Source organism: Doryrhamphus excisus, chromosome 19 (genome assembly GCF_030265055.1).
Source record: "Doryrhamphus excisus isolate RoL2022-K1 chromosome 19, RoL_Dexc_1.0, whole genome shotgun sequence".
NCBI lineage: Eukaryota > Metazoa > Chordata > Actinopteri > Syngnathiformes > Syngnathidae > Doryrhamphus > Doryrhamphus excisus.
The window spans coordinates 8,005,811-8,026,042 of NC_080484.1; the positions used below are offsets into that span (position 1 = coordinate 8,005,811).

Consider the following 20,232-nt stretch of genomic DNA (forward strand, 5'->3'; position numbering starts at 1 on the left):
GCGCCCGCCCCTTTCTGTCAAAATACAACAATTTCATTGGCTAAATTTGCTGTAATTCAACAATACACCCCAATTTAATTGGTCACTTTTTTAATAAATATAAAGGGGTGTGTCTGACTGGGAGAGAAAGGGCACACGTTACTAAACTAGACGGTTGGACATTGAGGCTCAACTTATCCGTCAACTTGACTAGATAAATAATGCCTAGTGATCCAAAATGGCCGCTAGTTTCACTCAACAAGCGAGGGTGTGATTCAGGCGTCTTGGGCAAGTTGGAAATTGATGCGGTGACTCAGGCAAAGTGATGTCATAATTAAGTACTTTGGGTTTTTACGGGCGTTTCCCCGCATCCTTTCTCCATGAAACGAAATGCCATTAAACACATTTTACTAATATTGTTAGAATTATCACACAATTACAGTAAATCCTCGAGATATGTTATTCCTCCTATTCAGCTTGTGAAAAGAATGTGGAACATGTCACAATATCTTCCGCCAAGTTCAGACTTGACAATTCAAGAGGCTGAAGTCGTGTTAGAAGCAAAATGTCATGTAACTTTAGAGTATGATAGACGAGCTTGATTTTGCTAAAGTAGCCTGATCATAGTTTTAATTTACCATCAGATTTTTTTTCCACAATAACACTTCAAGTGTCAACGTCTAGCACATTGAAAGTGCTGAATCAAAAAAAAAAACAACCAAACAACCTTTGGTTTATTTGACATATACTGTAGTCATTAACATAACCGTAACTTTATATGACCATATTATTTACAGAGAAGGTAATTTTTTGTCCTGAAGGGCCCTTTCCACTTCACAAAAGAAAAACATTGCAATAACTTTGAATTCCTCATATTGCTGGGGCTTTCCACTTTGTGGTTAAAGTACAGTAGAGAAGTGTGTTTCCATGAGTAAATGTTTACACACCAGCAAACTCTCAAATGTCACCTGCGTATACACTTGGGGTAGAAGAACATTATGTATCTCTTACATGACTCTCCTGACCTCCTTTTGTGACATTGCATGGTTGTCGCTTAGAGTGTGTTCCAATGTTACACACTAGATGGCAGTGTTGCACCACAAGGATTACCACTCGGAACTTCGGTAGTTCTACGAGCGGTCCCCATGTTATAGTCACGTTATATAATATTATTTTTAAATGATATTTTCTAAAAAATAAATGTTATACGTGTATTTATTCAGCATACATCAACAGTTTGACAGTTGATAACCCTGTAAAAACATGTAAATTGCATGCCTAACATCACATTAATGTTAACATGAGTGTGTTGTGTGTCAATTTTTCACTGAAAATATTACAAATATTTGAAAAAATCATACAATTATATTAAAGTTATTTATTTTATATATGATATTGTTCGTTAAATGCAAAAATAGTGTTCAATATGTATTTTTTATATTAAACGAAAAAAAATGCAATTGAAAATGATGGCTTGTTTGGAAGCGACCCCAAAATGATGAACTCAATTTCCCATCATCCTTTGCTTTACTCCGCAGTGACATGGGGTGTGGAGCTCGAATGTTCAGTAGGAGGATCTGTCTCGAGACCGACACCCGGAGCATCAATGAGCGAAGGACAGAAAGATGTGGATCCTTTCGGCGTGTAAAATGAAGACAATGTTAGCGAAGTGTTCTTCTTTTTATAGCTGAAAGTGCGGCTATATTATTCGGATACGAACCGAGGAATGGAGCGTCGATCCAGTCTGTGAGAGCTGCCTGCCATTTATGCTAATTTAACAGACAGTATCGCATGTTGTCATTTGTACTGACTGAATGCTAGCTTGTGCTGATTATTATTTACATCCAAGATATAATTATCAAGTCGTTTTGAATATTCTGTTAATGAGAAGAACATCTATGGTGACAGTTCTCAGCTAGCAAACAAGGTGTTTGTGTTCAAATTATCGTTTTGAAAAAGCCAGCCATGTCTAAGAACAAGAGCAGTGAGTCAGTAAAGGTGGTTGTTCGATGTAGACCTCTGAACCGGAAAGAGCAGTCCAACGGGCCCTCTGGGGGCATCGTGCAGATGGACCTACGGCTTGGACAGGTGATCCTCAGGAATCCTCGAGCATCCCACAGTGAACCCCAGAAAACCTTCACATTCGACGCAGTGTATGATGCCAATTCCAAACAACGGGATCTGTATGATGAGAGCGTTCGGCCTCTGATTGATTCTGTTCTGGCAGGATTCAATGGTACCATTTTTGCTTATGGGCAAACCGGCACTGGGAAGACGTACACAATGCAGGGGATGTGGTTGGACCCCGAGAAACGGGGGGTGATACCCAATGCCTTTGACCACATCTTTACACACATCTCCCGCTCGCAGTCTGATAAGCAGTACCTGGTACGGGCGTCCTACCTGGAGATCTATCGCGAGGAGGTCCGTGATCTCTTGGACCCCAACCATGGCAACGCCCGAGGACTGGAGCTTAGAGAAAGTCCAGAGACTGGAGTCTATGTACCAGATCTAACCTCTTGTGTGTGCAAGAGCATCAAGGAGATCGAGGAGGTGATGAATGTGGGCAACCAAGCGAGGGCAGTGGGGGCCACGGACATGAATGAACATTCATCCAGGTCTCACGCCCTGTTCCTGATCACCGTGGAGTGTGGCCAGCCGGGCCCGGATGGGAGAAAGCATATCCGGGTTGGTCGCCTCAACCTGGTGGATCTGGCTGGTAGCGAGCGCCAGGCTAAGACAGGCGTCCAAGGGGAGCGTTTGAAAGAGGCGGCTAAGATAAACCTTTCTCTGTCGGCGTTAGGGAATGTGATATCAGCCCTCGCAGATGGCCGTAGTGGCCATGTGCCATACCGGGACTCAAAGCTGACCCGTCTATTGCAGGACTCACTAGGTGGCAACGCCAAGACCGTCATGGTGGCCACTTTAGGCCCCTCCCCCCAACACTACGACGAAACCCTCACCACTCTCCGCTACGCCAACCGAGCCAAGAACATCCAAAACCAGCCTCGAGTCAACGAGGACCCCAAAGACGCCCTTCTCCGAGAGTTCCAGCGGGAAATCGCTCGGCTCAGGGCCCAGCTCAACCACAGGAAGTGGAGGAGCCAGCAGAAGAAGGAGCAGGTGGACGACAACGGGGATGAAGACCTCGATTGTGAAGAGGAGGAGGAGGAGGTGGAGAAGGAGGCAGAGGACTATGTCAAGCAAGAGGAGCAGCGTCTGGAGCGGGAGAAGGAGGCCATCAGAGGAGATCGATCTCTTCTAGCTGAGGAGAAGCAGAGGCTTCTCGGGGAGAAGGAGAGGATGATGGGGGATCTTCGGAAGGAGCAGGAAGCCACAGAGCAGCTGACTGCCAAGTACAAGGTGAGGAACTTCATCTTAACTTTACTGCTTTTTTTGGTGTTCTCCTTCAAAATACTGTATAAGGCTTTTCAAACGGTGGCACTGTGAGCCTTTCTTCAAAGAACATAACACAACAGGGGGCCTCATCTAGTCCCCGAAAAACTGATGAAACTTTTTCACTATCAAAATTAGCTTACGAGGTGTGAAAAAATTTATTTTCAAAAATGTTTCTCAAGCTGTGACACCTCCCCTAAAATCCTCTAGTGCAAGGGAGGCACAAAAATAGACCCGCCCCTCCCTACACGCAGAACACACGCTGTGCAGGGCCCCACGATCTATGGTGGGTGTGCATCGCAAAGGATGTGCATCGCTGTTATGGGGCATAGATCACCAAGTCAGCCTGAGAAAGGAGCGAACAAAAACAGACACATTTCACATGCAGAATAAGACAATTAAGCGGTGGTGTAATGGTACAGCTGCTCCATTTTAAACAAAGAGTGTAAGATTCATCCCAGTTCGGAGCATCTTTTTATTCTTTCAGTTTGTTATTTAGAAGTTAACTTTATTTAAAGAAAATGGTGGTGTAATGGTACAGCTGCTCCCTTTTAAACAAAGTGTGAGATCGATCCCAGGTCTGAGCATTTTTGTTTATTCTTTAAGTTTTGCATTTTGCACTTAAAATAATTTTAATAAAGTGGTGGTGTAATGGTGCAGCTGCTCCCTTTTAAACAAAGAGTGTGAAGTCGGTCCAAGATGTGAGCACACAAAAAAATGTGTCTGCATATTTAAGTACTACCTGGCAGCATAGAGTTGCAGTCTTGGCTAGAACAGCATCTTCATCCATGCTCTGGCAAACACGTCCTTGGCTGCGTTATTCTAATTAACATGACACTGGCATTGAAAAAGTAGTTCAGAACATCCAGGAATTTCCCCATCCTTTAAAAAAAAAAATACCCTCAAATAATAATCTCCAACGTTAACACAGGCAAATACAGACTAATTCCCATAGGATAATCCCACTGACCACATATTGTTCATCGAAATTCCTGACTGGATTTACATCTAATTGTGCATAATAATCTTCTTGCAAAATGACAACCTACTATTGCTGCAATTTCGCTTGTCTTGTTTGACCCATTTCCCAGATCTCCAATTTCCTTTGTCCAACAAAATTGAATGACTTTCCCATCAACAAAACCTAATGGAAATCTGTTAAGTAGTTAAGCAGTTTTCCTGTGTAATGATGATCATTCATATAGACCTTTAAATCCTGACTATACAGAAACAGTAGTTGAACTAGGAATTTAATGGATGCCAACCATGGGTCCAGTTGAAAACACCATAGGCTGAAGAATTCTCTGAGTATGATCAACAACTTGTTTGTAACAAACTCGGTTAAGCCAACATTTCACGTGACTTCTTCATTTTAGACCCATTCTGGTATCCTGTTATGTTCTTGATCCACCGTCGGCTTGGTTTTTACATACAGACAAGAAACTGTGTGGCTACACGGATGTTAAAATGTCAGCCGTCTCTCAACCAGCAATCAAAGAGTGAATCCCAGCTACGGTAATTACTTGCTGTGATTCAGGAAAATATTTTTATGCCGCCAGTTTGAGAGATGGCTTGCAGTCAGTACTTGTAGTACACTGAGATCAATTAAGATATACTGTATTACAAAAAAAATGGATTTTGATAGGAACTGCACAAATTTTCACAATCCACAATTTCATTCACAATCCTTATATGAAACATGAACACATATTTATTTCCCTTTTCTGTGAATTCCAGCGCGAGAAAACAAGTTGATATAATCAAGCTGGCAACATGCATCATGGGAAATACCAATTTTGACGCTAAAGCCCTCACAAAAACCCTAAAAATGTACATAACTGACTTGCATGTATATTAACAAAGCTACAGCGATATTATCATTGTAGCACCTAGCAAGAAAAACTAGTTTTAGCTCGCACACTAACACAACGCGTCGCTAATTGCTAGTCTCAGCGTCATTCACAGAAAGAAGAGTGGATACCTATCTCTCCATTTCGCTACAAAGACTCAACAAGATGCTTGTTTGCCGTCCGCATTTTTTACCTAAATGCTGGAGCACACATCTTGTGCTGGAAGATACAGCCATCCCAATGAGAGCGGATATCGTAAGTGTTGTCGCTGCTGTTGTTATTGAAGAAACTAGCATAAGTATGTGTATCGATGCACCTCAAAAATAAGTTTTAAATAATCAAAATATGGCAAGATACTGCAACTATTACTTATTATCATCAGTGTACGTGTTAATGCCGGATCACAGCATAGATATCAAACCATGCAACGTTGTTAGTCTTTTTTTTTAAGAGGGCTTCATAGTCGAAATAGGTGTATCCCAATTGTTAAGCTAGCTCAAATTAACATGTTTTCTCGTGTTATAAGGCACAGAAAAATTTGTGTTCATGATTGTGAATGATGGGCGACATTCCCAAAAAAGTGCCGTTTCCCATTAAAGCAGGGGTCTCAAGCAGGACACAAGTTTGAGGCCCCCGCCTTGATATGAAAGTTTAATGTTAGTGCGGCCCGCGCAAGTTTGATATGGATGCTGTATGGTATCATGTACCCAGAAAAAATTATTACGTTTGATTAATGTTCATGTTAAAGGTTAAATAACTGTTAGTTATCCTCCCTATCCGTGTGGAAGTGGTAAGTTTTTGGCTATTTAAGTTTAAAGCAAATAACTTGAAGGCTACCGTTTAGGACGCTAGCTCTCTAGTTTGCGAGTTAGCATGTGTCTCAAGACCCTGCAGTTGCGCAATATGTTGTAAATAAAGAGTATAAATGTGACTATAGTCGTGTTTTGTCATGTCTACAAGGCTCTAATAATGCTTTGTTAATTTTAATCTGAAAAAAATAATTTGTCTACCCACCAACTATATGTGGTTTCTTTAGTTTTTATTATTTGCCGTTTTATTATTATTATTATATTTATTTATTCATTACTGATTGATTGATTTTCTTTATTCTTGATTTGTTTATTTATTTTTCATCTTATTTTGTGTACAAAAAAAAGTAAGATATTTGAGAACAGTGGAATGTTTTATCAGAGCTTTTCTTGTAGAAAATTGGAACCAAAGTGAAGTTTTTAAAAAAAAATGTTTTTAATTAATGCTTTTTTTTTTGGAAAACCTGATGCGGCCCAGTCTCACCCAGACCCTAGCTCCAGGGGCCCCCAAGTAAATTGAGTTTGAGATCCCTGCTTTAAAGGTTCCACTCTGCGCCAACTATACTCAATTTTGTGAGTCATAACAAAATACAAGGGCTCGTCCGGGATTTGAACCCGGGACCTCTCGCACCCTAAGCGAGAATCATACCCCTAGACCAACGAGCCACATATTATATATATGTATACATACAGTAGATGTTTAGTATGAGTCCTAGGACAACAAAACAAGCAAAGTGTCCTGGAGACAAGAACACTTATCTCATATGTTCTTGAGTTTTAAAAGGCGGGTGAAGGTATGCAGCAGTGTGGGAATGTCCCCCTGGGATCGTGCTAATGTAGATCATGATCCTGCCCCCTTGCGCACGTACCGCTTTCATGTCCATTTCTGTGTCAGGCCTCTCATATTTCTTGGCCTCACATTGTCCTTCAAAGCACCGTGGGCCGTAATACTGCTGAACCGTATCAAATCCTCTGCCATCCCGCTACACAGTGCAAGTTCTCATGTTTGATGCTGAGTGGGTGGTTCCTGTGCTGAGTGGTGTCAGCAGCCACCAGAATCAACCCGAGGGAGAAGATGATTGAGGTCAAGTATTTCCTGTCTTTGCATCGGTATCCATCAAAAACATGCAAGATATATTTTTATTAGTTCATTCTAGGGCACCACATGCAAGGTTTGTGCTGTTTTTTTATTGACCCAAATACAAGAGGCCTCCTCTAGTATATACTCTGTTGTTTGGAACTTGCCCAGTCTCTGACACACTTTTTTGAGTGCTGTGTGTGTCTGTGTAAGTGACAGGAAGAAAAGCTCAGGCCCCAAATATTAGAATTTTTGTCTCTTCTTATCTCTCAGGCTCTCAGAGAGTCAGCCTCAGAGATACTAAGAAGTATATGAGTACATAAATGAGCAACTATTTGGTAGGTAAGATCAGTTTGAAATGCAATTAGGTCAGGAACAGTTTCTACTGGATGCTGCTAGCTGGTTGAACTACAACAACATCCGACTGTTTCCTCACCATGGAGGACAGACTTTTGTCACCAAGGCCCACTTGCTGAAAAATGGAAGAAAATGCAACATGCTAATAAAGTTATATGTATTTCTAGAAAAAAATGCATCTCAGCCTTTTCATGTTGGTGAAAAAGCTTATTATCAGTATTATTATTATCAGTAGTATATATATATTTTTTGAATTACTAAATTACAAAATGGGAATATATATATTCCCATTTTATATTCCCATTTTATTATTATCAGTATTATTATCAGTAGTATACGTATATATTTTTTGAATTACTAAATTACTAAATTACAAAATGGGAATATATATATATATATATATATATATATATATATATATATATATATATATATATATATATATATATATATATATATATATATATATATATATTCCCATATTCCCATTTTATTATTATCAGTATTATTATCAGTAGTATATATATATATGTATTTTTTGAATTACTAAATGGGAATATATATATATATATATATATATATATATATATATATATATATATATATATATATATATTCCCATTTTGTAATTAAAATTTAAATATATATATATATATATATATTCCCATTTTGTAATTTAGTAATTCAAAAAATATATATATACTACTGATAATAATACTGATAATAATAATACTGATAATAAGCTTTTTCACCAACATGAAAAGGCTGAGATGCAGTTTTTTCTAGAAATATATACATATATAGAAATTTATATATATATTCCCATTTTGTAATTTTTTCCTCAAAGTAATTGTGACTACTACAATTATAGTAGTCTAGTAAAAAAAATTCTCATAAATTAAACATGTATTATGTATAAATTGTTCACTCTTTCTTGGTTAGAATTGACTTTTTTATTGTAATATTTTGGCTTTATTCTTGTAAAATGTCAGCTTAAAAAAAAAAAAAAAAAAACGGAAGGGAAACCATGCTGCAACCCTCTGGACACCTCTGGTGTAGTTTGTGCATGTTGACAGAGCACCTCACACTTTCACAACTTCACAGCTTCCCGACCTCCCGGTTCGCTTAGTTGTCTGAACAGGCAACAGTAAAAACCCTCCCATTCTTTAAGGAAGGGTCTCCTTCACTGAAGAGCAGCAAGGCTAAATGTGTAGCCCCTGCATAAACATGAGATCATTACAATCACTCACGATTAGTGTGGGACATTGCTTACTTACATTCATATCAGCTGATGCCTGTTTAGTAGGCAACGTTTGCACATCAACAAATAAACAATCTGTCATTTTCTGGCTGCCGGAGAGTATGAAAGCAGGACAACAAGGGCATTTTTGACACGTCAGCGGAGTGGAGTCATGTGGCTTTAGGAGTAAACACATCCGTCACCACCAACCAAGCTTTATTATCTGAAGCGCTATGTCCTCAATAGATGTTCGTGATAAGTTTTGGGGATATTTTGCGGTGTAATTGACTGTTGAGCAGCTGATCCTATCGTTTTGAAACGTCTTCTAAGACAAACCAATCAGTCCAATTGGAATCGATTGAATGCCCTGAGAATACAGTGACCTGGATGAATGAGAATAGTATAAATGACGGCGTTGTAACTCTGCTCCTTAACACACCTCATACACACCTACCACAATTGACTTGGTTGCGCATTATTACATACCTGTTTGTCAATATCATACAACACTTGCAATGCCTGGGAGCCCAGGAAAAACCCAGGTATCAAGCGCACACATGAGATGAAACCAAGACCTGAAGTCAATAACGTCGGTTATTAAAGAAGCTCTAACAACACATTTTGCCACAGGTAGATTGTAGTCCTGTGGGAAACTCTGAAATAACAATACACACACACACACATAATTTCCCTTGACTCCACCTCATCTCATTTCCTCATATACAATGCATAGTATGCATCCTTTTGGGGATAGATTGACTGTTTCCTGTTTTTCCACCTTCCTGTTTCATTAGAGGGAAAGATCTGTGTGTGTGTGTGTGTGTGTGTAAGTGTAAGCTAAACAAAACATCTAATCACTCATCTCTCATTCAGCAGTGAAGCCCTCACTAAAATATTGATGTAGCCTGTGTGTGTCTGTGTGTACATGCTATAAGTGTGGAGTGTTGTGTTGCATGTGGACAAACAGTAAAGCCTTTCAGAGACATGCTAACATATGTATTGATTTTCATAAGACACACATATACGTATATATGTACACCACTCTTTTGCTAGGTGTTAGCATGCTAACATTAGTACATTTTTAGCCTTTTTCATAGCTAGACATTTATATTAACACAGAGTACTATTATGCCACATATTAGCATACTAATATTAGCATGTTAGGATTGCTAACATAGTATAATTTTTTAGTCATTTTCATAGCTAGACACAAATATAAACACTATTCAAATTTTTTCCCCAAATTCACCCTTTCACTTTCGTTCAGGTTAGCATTGTTAGCATACTAATGTTAGCATACTAGTAGTTTTAGCTATTTTCATGGGTAGACATATATATAAACACTTATCACTATCATGCTACCGTTAGTATGTTAGCATTGTTACAATGGTAATCTAAATAACAATCTAAATATGTTGGATAAATAAATGTAGGACTGACATTTATATAAATGTATGTAAATCACAATATAGGGGGAAAACTATGGCGGTCTAGATCGTCGCTCTCCTAGTGGTTTTCTAGTTTTGACTAATAATAGGCCTAATCAATCATGAAACGATTTAGCGATTTTTTTTATTATTTTGGCAATGGACGACTGGATTTTAGTTTTATTTAGTTTAATTAGATGCTGGTTCACATCCCATGTCTGTAAAATGTATTTGACATAAACAAATATAAGCTAAATATGGACATGTTTGCCAAACATTTAGCAACTGATGAATTAGAAACCATTCTTATATAATAAGTGCTGCACTAGAAGTGGTTTCCATCAGTGTTTTCCTTCAGGCAGCATCAATATGACAAGAGCAAGAGATGATTGACAGTGAGTGGATGCTAATGTAATTTCGGTCCTGATGCTGTGCCTTCTTAAGTGCTGCATACATCCAACATGATGTGCACCAGAGATGCCTTGACCTTTGTTTTTCTTCTCTTTCCGCCGCATCGGTTCATGTCGGTGTGTCCTGTCGCTACCTTTCAATTTCAACCTCTCTGCTTTGTCTGCTTTTCGGTCTTTCTGTTTCACAGGCAAGACCTGTTGTCGTCACTTTGTATTTATAGCACAGGCGCTCCCTGCAGGCCATATAAATGAGTGAGCAGCTCAATATGAAAGGCTTCTCCTTCAGGAAGTCAAAATATGAGGAGAACATGACATGTATTGACACCTATAAAGAACAAAATGTTTACAAACTTATCTGTGACATACCTGTTTGAGAAAATTATCAAATATGATGACTGATTGTAGTCTAAAGCAGGGGGCCCGTTTTTTCTTGGGTCTGTGGCACATTCTAAAAATATAATTTAATCTGAAAATTAATTAAATTATATTTTTTTCTATTAAATTATATATTTTTTTAATCAGAAAATCTGAAACATTGTAATTTTCAGAAAATAAAGTAAAAAAATTAAGTTGTAATATTACAAGAAAGCTAGGTTGCAGAAAAAGGCAAAATATGATGAATAAATAAAATTTACCATAAGAAAGTGGAAATAGTTGGAAAATGTAAAAAAAAAAAAAACCCCACAACAACAGAACTGGAAAAAACAGCTGTAAGAGAATAAACTCATAATATTATGAGGCATTGTTGTAGCATAGGCATGAAATATTAAAGAAAAAATGTTTTGTTTAAAAGTATTAGAATCAAACAAAACATGGGTTGTAATATTATGGGAATAAAGTCATAATATTACAAATAAAGAAGAAAGTTTGGAAAACAACAGCAAAAATGGGGGGAAAAAACGAATTCACATTAATAATGCACTTTTTCAACTGTGTCACAATGCTGATATGCAGTACACGAATAACTTCTATACAAAATATCCTTTCATTTTTCAATATGTGGCCCTCTGTGGATAAAATGTGGAGACCCCTGACCTAAAGGCTGCATGTACAGTATTCGCCTCTAGAACAATGACCAGCCTATCAGGAGGAAGGGACAAGGGATGCATGAGAGAGAAAACCCCTGACATGAATCAGCCCTAAAAGGGAGCACAATGAATATGAATGAACACAAAGAACACACACACAATCCTGCCTGTGTTTTTATAGAACTGCAACACTAATACATTCTAAAGAATGCCTGAAACTAAGTCTAAACCCTCAAACTCCCATGTCAAGCACTAGTGGTGCAAATGCCGCCACTGTTCTAAGTATGTAGTTTGTCCCCACAGAGCTAGAAAGACATTCACAAGACAAAAACAGCCCTTAACAAAGAGGCTTTATGTAAAGCCTCTCTGAGGGACTCCACTGTACCCTCCGTACAAGTGTGTTTTGTGTTTTCATGTAATTAAGTGGTGAGCAACTCCGTGTGGTATGTGCAAGTTTTCAAAATGTACATTTACTTACACTAGGGGTCTCAAACTCTGTTTACTTGGGGGCCACTGGAGCTCGGGTCTGGGTGAGACTGGGCCACATCAGGTTTTCCAAAAAAAAACAAAAACGCATTTATTAAAAACAAAAAAATTTAAAATTTTCTACAAGAAAAGCTCTGATAAAACATTCCACTGTTCTCAAATATCTTACTTTTTATTTTTCTACACAAAATAAGATGAAAAATAAATAAACAAATCAAGAATAAACAAAATCAATCAATCAGTAATAAATAAATATAATAATAATAAAACAGCAAATAATAAAAACTTAAGAAACCACATATAGTTGGTGGGTAGACAAATTATTTTTTTCAGATTAAAATGAACAAAGCATTATTAGAGCCCTGTAGACATGACAAAACACGACTATAGTCACATTTATACTCTTTTTATTTACAACATATTGCGCAACTGCAGGGTCTTGAGATACATGCTAACTCGCAAACTAGAGAGCTAGCGACCTAAACGGTAGCCTTCAAGTTATTTCCTTTAAACTTAAATAGCCAAAAACTTACCACTTCCACACGGATAGGGAGGTTAACTATTAACAGTTATTTAACCTTTAACATGAACATTAATCAAACGTAATAATTTTTTCTGCGTACATGATACCATAGAGCATCCATATCAAACTTGCGCGGGCCGCACTAACATTAAACTTCCATATCAAGGCGGGGGCCTCAAAGTAGTGTCATTCAGGCCACATATGGCCCGCGGGCCGCGTGTTTGGGACCCCTGACTTACACTATCCCCTTTTTTCTGTTTTTTTTTTTTATAATTTGAACAAAACAGTGCATTGCGAAGTGTCATACATTACTTTTCTGTAGTTTTTACCCATAAAAAGTCCTTAAAAAGCCAATTTTTGATACTCTAAACCAGGGGTGGGCAAATATTTTGACTATTTTATGCCTATAATTTTCCTTGAATTATTTGTCTAATTTTATCCGTAAAAGTGTTATACTATCAGTTCTATGTTCTCATGTCCCTTTTTTCTTTAAACATCAGACCACATCAAACTTTGTCATTTTTTGTCAAGTTTTGTTGTTGTTTTTTTATTAAATAAGACATATGACTTGCAAGTCATGTTGCCAGTTTGTACGTTAAAAGTTGAAATACTTAGAAAGCAATTGGCAGGCCGGATTCAAATGCTTGGTGGGACGCATGTGGCCCCCGAGCCGTAGTTGTAGTGCCCACCCCTGCTCAAAACCCTCTCACAGTTCTACATACATACAATATAGTGTTGTACAGTTCAACCTTGGTTAGCACCGTTAATTGAGTCTAACTGGAATGAATGCACATTTTTTCAGATAAGAAAAGAATGTAAATCCAAGTCATCTGTTTCAGAAAGCCAAAAATATTGACACACAACACATTGTTATAGTTTTTATTGTTATAGAATATAACTTAAAATGCATACATGATGAATGAAAGGGAGAAATGATCCTTCACGTGATCCATGGCGAGATCAATGAATCAATGAATCGACTCATGGTGGACAAGATGAAAATATGTCATTTTGTAAAAAGCCTTAATTTTTACCAGATAACTAGATATAATTTCTGGTTCTATGGTTATCATCACACTTTTTCCGTTTTAGCCATCACTAGTATGCCTCTGTGGTAGTGTCACAACATCACAAAAAAGCCAAATAAAAAGCTAAACTCTGACTTCTCATGACATCTTCAATAATGAAGAGATCCTACATGATGTCTTAGAAGCTGAGTATTACATGATTTTTGTTTTTTTAGGCAATGGAGAGCAAGCTGCTGGTTGGTGGTAAGAACATCATAGATCACACCAATGAACAGCAGAAGATGCTGGAGGTGAAAAGGCATGAGATTGCTGAACAGGTACGTGTCTGCATGCCTAGTAACGAAGGTGTTCCCCACAAGGAGGAGTTAAACATGCCTGATGTCTGCAGACACGCAGGGAGAGGGAGATACAGCAGCAGATGTTGGTGCAGGATGACGAGACGTTGGAGTTGAGGGAGACTTTTACTTCTCTGCAGCAAGAAGTGGAGGCCAAGACCAAGAAGCTCAAAAAAGTAAGACAAAGAGGTGTAGGAAAGTCATCATGCAGTGCTTCTGATGATGCTGCTGCCCCGGGGCGACCAAATTTCAGCTCGTATTTTGTCTCTGTCGCTTCCTCTTAGTTGTATGCCAAGCTTCAGTGCATCAAAGCGGAGATCCAGGATGTGAATGATGAACACGTGAGGAGCCGACAGGAGCTGGAGCAGACACAGAATGAACTCACCAGAGAGCTCAAGTTCAAGTAAGGGAATAAGCCAAGAAAAAAAACAAGGTTTCCCATATTCCATCAATGCCCTAATTATGAAAAACATTCGAAAGGGGCACCGAGCAGATTGTTGGGTAACTCATTGAATGTAAAATATGAAATAATCACTTGGAGTGCATGAGAATATTCCTTCATTCATTTTCTACCGCTTTTTCCTCACGAGGGTCGCGGGGGTGCTGGAGCCAATCCCAACTGTCTTCGGGAAAGAGGCGGGGTACACCCTGGACTGGTCGCCAGCCAATCACAGGGCACATATAGACAAACAACCATTCACACTCACATTCATACGTATAGACAATTTGGTGTCGCCAATTAACCTAGCATGTTTTTGGAATGTGGGAGGAAACCGGAGTACCCGGAGAAAACCCACGCATGCACGGGGAGGACATGCAAACTCCACACAGAGATGGCCTTGAAGAGTGGAATTGAACCCTGGTCTGCATTATAGGTTGAAGTGGAAATAAATTTTTGTCTAAATTATGCATTTCCAAGCATGAAAAACAGCTAAATTAAGTAAAATACATACATAAAGTGGGCTGCACGGCCGTTGAGTGGTTAGCAAGCAAGCCTCACAGCTGGGAGACCCGAGTTCAGTTCCACCCTCGGCCATCTCTGTGTGGAGTTTGCATGTTCTCCCCGTGCATGCGTGGGTTTTCTCCGGGTACTCCGGTTTCCTCCCACATTCCAAAAACATGCTAGGTTAATTAGCCACTCCAAATTGTCCATAGGTATGAATGTGAGTGTGAATGGTTGTTTGTCTATATGTGCCCTGTGATTGGCTGGCCACCAGTCCAGGGTGTCCCCTGCCTCTCGCCAATGCAAACATATATGAGTCTATATTATGTTTCATTTATGTCCTAGACAGCTTATTTTGTCTCTTTTATGTCCACTATATCGGGTAATACGAGTGTAGGGGTGACTATAGGGATGTTATTTTATGTCTAGAGGCCTCTATTATGCTCCCATTTTTTACCTATAAATGTAGTAAGAATGTTTTACTCTCGTGTTAAACCATGCCAAAGTTTCAGATTAATGAGCTTTGCACATTTGGAAGTGAGCCCTGAAAGAAGTTTGGGATGACTCAAAACGCGCTGTTTCAAAAGGCGTGGTAAAATTTGGAGGTTTTACCACAGAGGTCCGCACGGAGGTGCGGACTTCCTTATATTGGTGTGGCTGTAAGCCAGATAAACTCTCCGCCCTCCCCCAATCTCTGCTTAATTGGAGCGCTTAACGGTATCTTAACACTGACAAAAGCAGGATGTCGATCCTCGTTCATTTTTATCCCTCCTTCAACACGAAGGTACCTGATCATCGAGAACTTCATCCCTCCAGAAGAGAAGAATAAGATCATGAGCAGAATGACCTTTGACACCGAAGAGGATCAGTGGAAGTTCCAACCTCTCGTTCCCACTGAGAGGTTAGTGATGGATAGATCTTCATGAATATGTATCGCATCCTTTTCATCATTGATTTCTGATCTCCACTTCCTCTTCCTGTTCAGTAAACCCTTACAGATGAAGAAAAGGCCAGCATCTGCAGTCGGATACAAACGACCCATCAGCCAGTATGCGAGGGTTGCCATAACGATGGGAGCTCATACCAGATTCAGGGTAAGGCCTGTGAATGACCGTTTTTTTATATAGGCTAAACATTTACCATTTTACCACGACGTGTCTTCTCTGTGTGGATTAAGGCTGAGAACATCATGTTTCTGGAGCTGGATATGAACCCTCCAAACACCAACTCACTGGGTCGCTTGAAGGATACAGAGCAGAACCAAAGCTCCTCTGCGGACAACTCACCTACCAACGATATTCTCGGTGTCCACAAATCTCGCTCCTGGTGAGAAACGACGTCTTTCCTTCAGTTAGCATTCAAGATGGCTGCCCCCCCCCCCTCCACCATTTTTAGTTGATGTCTGTCCAACCTGCCTAGGTTCTTTCCATTTGTCTAATCTTCCTTTTGTTGTTGTTTTAAACCCTACTTTCACTTGATAGCATGTTCATTCATATCCATCCATCTATTTTCTATGCCGCTTATCCTCACTAGGGTGGCGGGGGTAGGCTGGAACCTATCCCAGTCGAATTCGAGCAAGAGGCGGGGTACACCCTGGACTGGCACATATAGACAAACAACCATTCACACTCACATTCATGTTCATTCATATATACGTCTGTATATTATTATTATTTTAATCAAGCATGATTAAATAATTCTGAATTAATTATTTTTCAAAGTCCAATATTATTTAAATTTGTTTGCATTACTGGGGTATGCTGGTACCTATCCCAGCCAAATTCGGGCAAGAGGCGATGTACACCCTGGACTGGCACATGTAGACAAACAACCATTCACACTCACATTCATGTTCATTCATATATACGTCTGTATATTAGTATTATTTTAATCAAGCATGATTAAATAATTCTGAATTAATTATTTTTCAAAGTCCAATATTATTTAAATTTTTTTGTATTACTGGGCTATGCTGAAACCTATCAAAGCCAACTTCGGGCAAGAGGCGGTGTACACCCTGGACTGGCACATGTAGACAAACAACCATTCACACTCACATTCATGTTCATTCATATATATACGTCTGTATATTATTATTATTTTAATCAAGCATGATTAAATAATTCTGTAATTAATAAAAAAATATTTATTAATTAATTATTTTTGAAAGTCCAATATTATTAAATTTTTTTGTATTACTGAAAATGCAGTTGAGACCGTGTAGAAATAAAACTAAAATTAAAAACACCTACAATCGAAAACAAAAATGATTGAACCCTCATTGTACATTAGTACATTATTTTGCAAAATAGTAAAAACGTTGAGTGCCGCTGCAGATGCACAGTGATTATGAAGCCCACACAGAGATTGTGTAAATATTCAAGTGTCATCATGCTCAGTGTCATCTCCATGTGAACGAGTGAGATTCAATGGTGTAAAGCACTTTAGCCCTACGTATGTCATGCATTAGCACTTAATGGAAAGATCAGGTTTTACTCCTCCGCCTTTATCTGCCGATTGTAAACGCTCCCTGCAATGCACGTACTACCCGATACGTGTCATTATTCAGGATTACCCACCCCCATCATCCCCTCAGCAGTCTGTAATCCCATTGTGACAATATAATCTCATTAACCTGTGACTCTACGGTATTTTACGCATTCCTATTTTAAACAATTCTCCTTTTTCTTGCAGGTGTCAAAGCCAAAAATCTATCACTTCCTCCTCCTCTAATGTGTCCCTAACATCTTGCACCACTGCCCTGCCCGCGGCGGCACAGTAAAGCTTTTGAAAGTTTTTTTTTATTATTATTGTTATTTATTTTACTGCAAATTTTGGTGCTGGAACAGGAAACACAAAACACCACCTCTTTCAAGTTGTTACAGGAATCTAAAGGACCTTAAAAAGCTTATCAAGAGAAACTAACGCAAACTTTTGTTGCATGTGATGGTCTCTTCATGTTTAGATAAATGACGTGTGTGTGTGTGTCACCGAAGTGGCTTTTAACCTGTGTATGGTATCAGTGTACATATTTCATGTATTTGTGTCTCTTAGGGTAAAACGAAATACCATTATACATTCCTTTAAAGAGGTAACATCCATACGTTTTTTTTTGTCACACTGTCGAAATGATGAGGTGTGGTGTTGAGTGTCAACTCAGGATACAATGTGTATACCATGTTGACCTAAATATTTATTTATTGCCCAATATCAATTAAATAACATACTGGTATTCAAAAAAAATACCTACAAAATTAGCATCCTATCAATTTGCCACCCATTCAAACACTTTTCCATGGTGATGACTGTGAGTGACAGGAAGAAAAGCTCTTTTTGGCAGACTTTTTTTCTTCTATTTGGGTGAAAACGGTACATAGGATGCTTTAAAATCGAATTAAAATGTATATTTTATGATATTTCAGTTCAAGTCATAATAAAGAATCTGAATTATGGTACCATGAAATCATCAATAAGTAGGGATGTCCGATATCAGCATAAAAATGCTTGATATGGGTATATTTTTTCCCGATCATGAAAAACTATGGGGCGGCACGGCGGACGAGTGGTTAGTGCGCAGACCTCACAGCTAGGAGACCAGGGTTCAATTAAATTCAATTAAATTGTTAAATATTCAGTTGTCCATTTGTGTAAAAAATGAGCTTAGTGTGCCTGGAATGGATTAATTGGATTTACATTATTTTCTATGGGAAAATTTGCTTTGGTTAGAGTCTGTTTTGGTTTGAGTCGGACCACGTGGACCATCATTTGCTACAGTTTAAGATACAAATATATAAAATAGAAAATAAATTTGGCTGCATGGCGAATGAGTGGTTAGCGTGCAGACCTCACAGCTAGGAGACCGGGGTTCAATTCCACCCTCGGCCATCTCTGTGTGGAGTTTGCATGTTCTCCCCGTGCATGCGTGGGTTTTCTCCGGGTACTCTGGTTTCCTCCCACATTCCAAAAACATGCTAGGTTAATTGGTAACTCCAAATTGTCCATAGATATGAATGTGAGTGTGAATGGTTGTTTGGCTATATGTGCCCTGTGATTGGCTGGCGACCAGTCCAGGGTGTACCCCGCCTCTTGCCCAAAGACAGCTGGGATAGGCTCCAGCACCCCCGCGACCCTCGTGAGGAAAAACGGTAGAAAATGAATGAATGAATGAAAAACTATATTAAAAAATTGCTGTATATAACAGAAGATATGTCATGTTACACTTATCGGTGTCGGAAATTGAGCATTGGACAATATCGGAATATCATCTTTCTGCAAAAAAAAAAAAAAGCCAATATCGGACATCCCTTTCAATAACTATTGAAAAAGAACAACATCCTTTTTTTTTAGCCGCTTCCATGCCAAATCTGGCTTTGCAAACATGATAAAACAGGAGGCATGAGGAAGTGAAAGTGAGGATTAGATGAGTCGATGAAAAGAATGTGCCAGATTATGTGGAATTGACTGTAGATGTATCTAAGTGGACTATAGCCGAGGGGCTGTTGATTAAGTCTCGACTAGTTTGCTGTGTAAAGAAGACAAACAGGATGTTAGGAAACAGGAGCTCAGAACATTCACACGGAGAGTTGCAGTTGATTCATTGTTAATTTTCCCAGTCGTCTATTCAGTGATGAGTGAAAAGAAGGGTTCTATTGACATATTGCAATCATTATTTACAGTTTTTGGAGATCTATTCATTAAAAAAAAAATTTCAATGTCCTGTGAAGGATGAAATGTGATGTCACTCCATTTCGAAACACCACACCAGACAAAATTGGTATTTTTCCATCTGTTTGAGTGGTGGTCACTGAGCACCTAAATGACCCACTTAGTTTTCTACATGTGTGTCGTTCAGTGAAAGTGAAAGTACATGCAATTGACCTTTAAAACAAGAAGTATAGATCATGTTGATATGAAGTGATTGCGGTGATATACAATGTGCAATGCAATAGGTGGGTTACAGATGCAAGGTGTTTTAAAGAGAAAACTGTATTAGTCAGGGTAGATTTTCATTGTGTACATTAATAGTGCTTTTTTTTTTTTTAAGAAAAAATGATTTCTGTCCGCTTATCATACATCGGAACTCTGATGGTGACAGCAGGGTGAATGTGATTGTTGTTAAGAATTTTGTCTTTACACATTGTCTACGTGTCCGTTCTGTATCAGGCCTGTAAAGTATATCGTATGACCGGGAGAGGGCTGTGGGGCGCGTGGGGGGGGCATCACATGCCGATGGAGAAAGAAAGAAAAAAATGGGTGAGGGGGGAGGGATGGAAGCAGTGAGCCAAAGACAATCAGGAAGTGAGGAACGACTGTGGAGGAGGTGGATACGGAGCCAGTCTCCAT

The 20,232-nt window shown here is 38.9% G+C and overlaps 1 protein-coding gene and 1 non-coding gene across 2 annotated transcripts; one reads left to right on the forward strand and one right to left on the reverse strand.

Annotated features, from left to right (window-relative positions):
- Positions 1–1,522: 1,522 nt before the first annotated feature.
- Positions 1,523–20,131, forward strand: LOC131107139 (kinesin-like protein KIF3C). Its single transcript, XM_058056873.1, has 8 exons — positions 1,523–3,342; positions 13,827–13,928; positions 14,000–14,122; positions 14,231–14,349; positions 15,674–15,790; positions 15,875–15,983; positions 16,067–16,215; positions 17,584–20,131. Exons 1-8 carry the CDS (start codon positions 1,945–1,947, stop codon positions 17,669–17,671), a joined length of 2,205 nt encoding a protein of 734 aa, XP_057912856.1. The 5' UTR covers positions 1,523–1,944; the 3' UTR covers positions 17,672–20,131.
- Positions 6,629–6,700, reverse strand: trnap-agg (transfer RNA proline (anticodon AGG)). The gene has a single exon. It is a non-coding gene; the product is annotated as a tRNA-Pro (tRNA).
- Positions 20,132–20,232: the final 101 nt, after the last annotated feature.

Excerpts from the sequence above, each read along its gene's own strand:
- LOC131107139 (XM_058056873.1), top strand. The coding sequence starts at position 1,945 with ATGTCTAAGAACAAGAGCAGTGAGTCAGTAAAGGTGGTTGTTCGATGT. Across the intron at positions 3,343-13,826 it reads AGCTGACTGCCAAGTACAAG|GCAATGGAGAGCAAGCTGCT; the intron begins GTGAGGAACTTC and ends TTGTTTTTTTAG. Across the intron at positions 13,929-13,999 it reads GGCATGAGATTGCTGAACAG|ACACGCAGGGAGAGGGAGAT; the intron begins GTACGTGTCTGC and ends TGATGTCTGCAG.